Source organism: Xylocopa sonorina, chromosome 1, assembly GCF_050948175.1.
Source record: "Xylocopa sonorina isolate GNS202 chromosome 1, iyXylSono1_principal, whole genome shotgun sequence".
Lineage (NCBI taxonomy): Eukaryota > Metazoa > Arthropoda > Insecta > Hymenoptera > Apidae > Xylocopa > Xylocopa sonorina.
Genome location: NC_135193.1, coordinates 11,858,232 through 11,862,113, shown reverse-complemented (window position 1 = coordinate 11,862,113; position 3,882 = coordinate 11,858,232). Strand labels below are relative to the sequence as shown.

At 42.2% G+C, this 3,882-nt stretch overlaps 1 protein-coding gene across 1 annotated transcript; it reads right to left on the bottom strand.

The window, feature by feature from the left end:
* Positions 1-1,328: 1,328 nt before the first annotated feature.
* Positions 1,329-1,882, bottom strand: LOC143424276 (uncharacterized). Its single transcript, XM_076896283.1, has 3 exons — positions 1,820-1,882; positions 1,532-1,772; positions 1,329-1,434 (listed from the first exon to the last, which is right to left on the bottom strand). The coding sequence occupies exons 1-3, from the start codon at positions 1,880-1,882 to the stop codon at positions 1,421-1,423; spliced, it is 318 nt and encodes a 105-aa protein (XP_076752398.1). The 3' UTR covers positions 1,329-1,420.
* Positions 1,883-3,882: the final 2,000 nt, after the last annotated feature.

Genomic DNA, 3,882 nt, shown 5'->3' with positions numbered 1-3,882 from the left:
CTAAAAATTTGTTACGGCACAGTAGTGCTAAAACTTCTTTCATGATGTTTGTAGTTACAATGATCTACTAATCGCCACGTACCTATGTTCCTATTATTATGAAATATAGAATGTTATCAATGAAAAGTTAATCGAACACCGTTGCATAAATGAAACGTAAGTATTTGATACCTATTTTGTTGAATATTTTTCTTTGAAGTATTTCTCCTTAATCGTAATAGCAATCTGTGCTTATCCTTTACTTTGAACGTAAGTGCAACAAAAGGAACGCGCAGAAGGATAAACGAACCAGGACAATAAGGAATTTATCGGTCACGCGGCCCATTCGAGGCTCGTGTCTTCTCCGGTGGAACCTTTTGTCTTCAATTCCCGGCATCCGGTTCCGGTCCTTATCTTACGTTACACATGTAACCTTCTACGCTATTTGGCCCATTGTTGGCCACATGTGCCTCGTCTCAAGAGGTTTGCTTATGTTGGCCCACCTAACATAGCAAAGCTATACCGAGACTCGAGTGTAAACTCCGCCGACAGACCAATCCTGGAATTCGATTGCATCTAATCGTTCTCTGGCAATGATATGACTCTATTTAAGTAACCGCGATATGTTCACGGCAACGCGGATATCTTCCCCCTCTGTTCTCCTAAAAATATGGCGAAACATGGAACTACTACAATATTACATGTCGATATTATAATTTGTACACATTCTTTTCGGTATCTTATATCTTTTCGCAGTTTACGTGCACTCTATAGTTGCCCGCATGTTTCAATTTACCATAGATGGACAAACATTTTCAGTCTAGCAACAACGTCAAAGCAACAACGCTCTAATTCAAAACACAGCTACTTATTCGTCACCCGCAAGATGGATCGGTACTCAAGTGTATGCACATATGTACGAGATGTCGTGGCAGAGAACAAGAACTCCGCGAGATTCGTGATCCCGCTGTTTCCGGATCGACAGAGCGGATGATGTTCATCCGCGCGTGAGCTTGAAGCTCCTCCAATCTCGTATAAATTTTCTACCACCGACCGTCGCGTATTCCAGAATCCGCTATCTTGCTCGAGACGAGGATGAAATTAATTCCTAGTTAAGTTTCACAGAATGATGATGAAAAATCTCGTATTTCCACGTAATTAATGACCTCGGTGATGATTTATAATGAAAACCGCGCTGCAGGGTGTTTACTTGCATCTAAATTAAAAATGTGAAAAAAGTTAGCAGAAATTTTAGAAGTTTTTAAGAAATTTAATAGATGAAGGATTAAGACGTACAATTCCGTTATCTTTGCTGGCCTGTTAAAAGCAAGTATAAAAAATTGCGATTGCCAGGTCCTCTTTCACCAGCCAAATATCTCCTGATCAACAATTGGGCGACACAATGACCGGACCGAACGTCAAATCCGACGGAGGCTGCCGATCAATCAGCGACGTCTAATAAACGAGTAAATAATTTCGGTCACGTACCACTAGCGGGTACCTACAGTCACAATGGCAGCTCCTTAAATAGGATTATATTAAGCTGTTTCACCAGCGATGAATGGCGAGTCAAATGGAGGATCGTCGAGGATGTTTTGGTAGGCGCGACTACGTGAGCAGTCGATGGCAATGCCGATGCTGTGCCACCTTGGTGCGGTGTATACCAGTACCACGAAGAAGAACACGGAGAAGACGAAGAAGGTGGTAGTTGACAGGTGAATGGTTACGGGCATCCTCGTGGTCCCTTGTCCGCGAGTTTTCCCACGTCCTGCAGGACACTGACAATCGGTGTCCTTTCGATTCCTCTTTTCTTCCTACTTTTCACGCCCTTTGCTTTAACCCCTGAAATTTTGCGCAAGCTTCCTGTAGAAAAGATTATCGTGTAGGTGGTATTGAACGACATCATGCGCAGAGAATGCAGCGGTTAGCGGTGATTGTGTTTTATACGTTAACCATTTTGGTTTATAAATTTACGAGGTTTTCGACTACCAAAGTGCATTTCGAGAAATTTCGTGAACAGTTCTGCTTTGGGATACAACATTTTTATTTAATCTTGCTACATTGCACCAAATATTCCCAAGGATCGTAACTGACTTCATCGAATGCGAATCAGTCGTTGCGCATTCTCGTAGTATCGTGACCACAAATTAAACCCTGGACGTTTCGAAGAAGAGGACAGCACATCGAGGTTTCATATATCAGGGCGTCGTGCACCGTTAAACTTTCATTTTGCACGATACTCTGTTACTCATTTGCTCGGACACGGGCGTTTCGATTGAGCCAGGGCCCATAAAACAGAGGCCTTTCATCGGATACAAGGCTCCGTCGCGCGATCCGAAAATTTCGACGAACTATTTCCGAGTGACGGCGGTTTTTAAAAAGCCCGCCAATAGGAGATCCTCGACAGTCGACCTGTCGTTGGATCGCCGCTCTTTGTCGTGGAATTATTTTAGCGGCCGATATTTCCATCCGTACTGCCACCTAAGCGAGGCCTCGAGCCAAAGTCAACAGAGAGCGACGGGAGCGTCTTCCTTCTCGTTTCCTTTCACCCCCTTTCTTTCTCTTCCTCTTCACCCCCTGCTTCACTTCCAGAAACGAGACAGAATTTGTGGATCGTGCATTCACCGATGCATTCTCTCGCATATATGAATAACGTGTAAGAAAAATATCATTCACTGACGCGCTTCGATCATATCAAGCCTTTGGCATATCATTTCTTTTCTGACTACTTGTAGTGCGAACATATAGTTTTTGTTAATTGTACACTGCTTCGAGAGCACACTCTGTAAGATTTAAAAGTTCTGTACAATTTGTATTTATAATAGTATCGAAGTTTATGGATGTTAACACGTTCCGTGTAAGCGTGGAGCTAATACGTCCCACGTTGAACTTACCGTTCAAGACATTTGAAATTCTCATTGTAAATCGTAGACTGCAAGCAAACTTCTAATGTAAACTCCTCTACATCCTTTTATATCCTTTACACCCTGTAATCTGCATATTATGAATGTAACTTGTGATCATAAGACAAAACAGTAGACGAATTAAACGATTAAACTTATTCTTATCTTCGGTTTCAAATGTAATACTTCCGATGAGTTATAATTCGAGGAGATCGTAACAATAATATCGTTCCATAGTCAACATGCATAGTCTCCGGGATTATCGTAATCAACGACCGACCGAAATATCATTGGATTTTGTCGCTAGCCAAATCAGCTGGTTTCTGAAAATAAAACGATCCGCAATCGCGGTGTGACGCAACACGCGAAACCGCGTGTTCCGATTTTCCATCATACCTCGAAGCCGGGCGACTCCTCGAATCCGTTCCCTCTATCGGGACGTTCATAAATCGGTCGTTTGCCGTGTTTTTCCGCGCGTACAGAGAAAGCAAACAGCAGATAAATCAACGATAAAACGTTCCATCGATCGACGAATCGACCGGAAGAATAATAGTTGGCCGTGCCTCGATGATGGCTGCGCACTAGGTGCCAAGCCGTCTAGTTATCCGAAGAAACGTCGAAATAAAAATAAAACCAAACATCTATGCATTTAACAAGCTTTCGTGAAAATTGTTTCACAGTTGATACTAAAGTCTTCGAGGTCCATTTACGTGGTCCATTCCTGATGATTCATCACAATTGAGAGTCGAGTGAATAGTTTAAGTTACGATTTGATTGGAAATATTTTATAAATACCTTTTCCTTTTCCCACGGTTTCTTTTAAAGATGTAGTACGTGATATTATATAAATTCGAAAATGATGAAGATGGCATTAAATATATCGCTTTCTTGGTCAACAGTAGAGAAGCAATGCATGTATTCTTAACGCCGAATCGTGAGTCGCGAGGATGCGAGTCAAAGTGATTCAAGTGGCCGGGTGCGAAGGCAAATATTTAACCGG

Coding starts and splice junctions, on each gene's coding strand:
- LOC143424276 (XM_076896283.1), bottom strand. CDS start 1,882: ATGTCGTTCAATACCACCTACACGATAATCTTTTCTACAGGAAGCTTG. Junction 1,773..1,819: donor GCTTGCGCAAAATTTCAGGG/GTTAAAGCAAAG, acceptor AGGAATCGAAAG/GACACCGATTGTCAGTGTCC.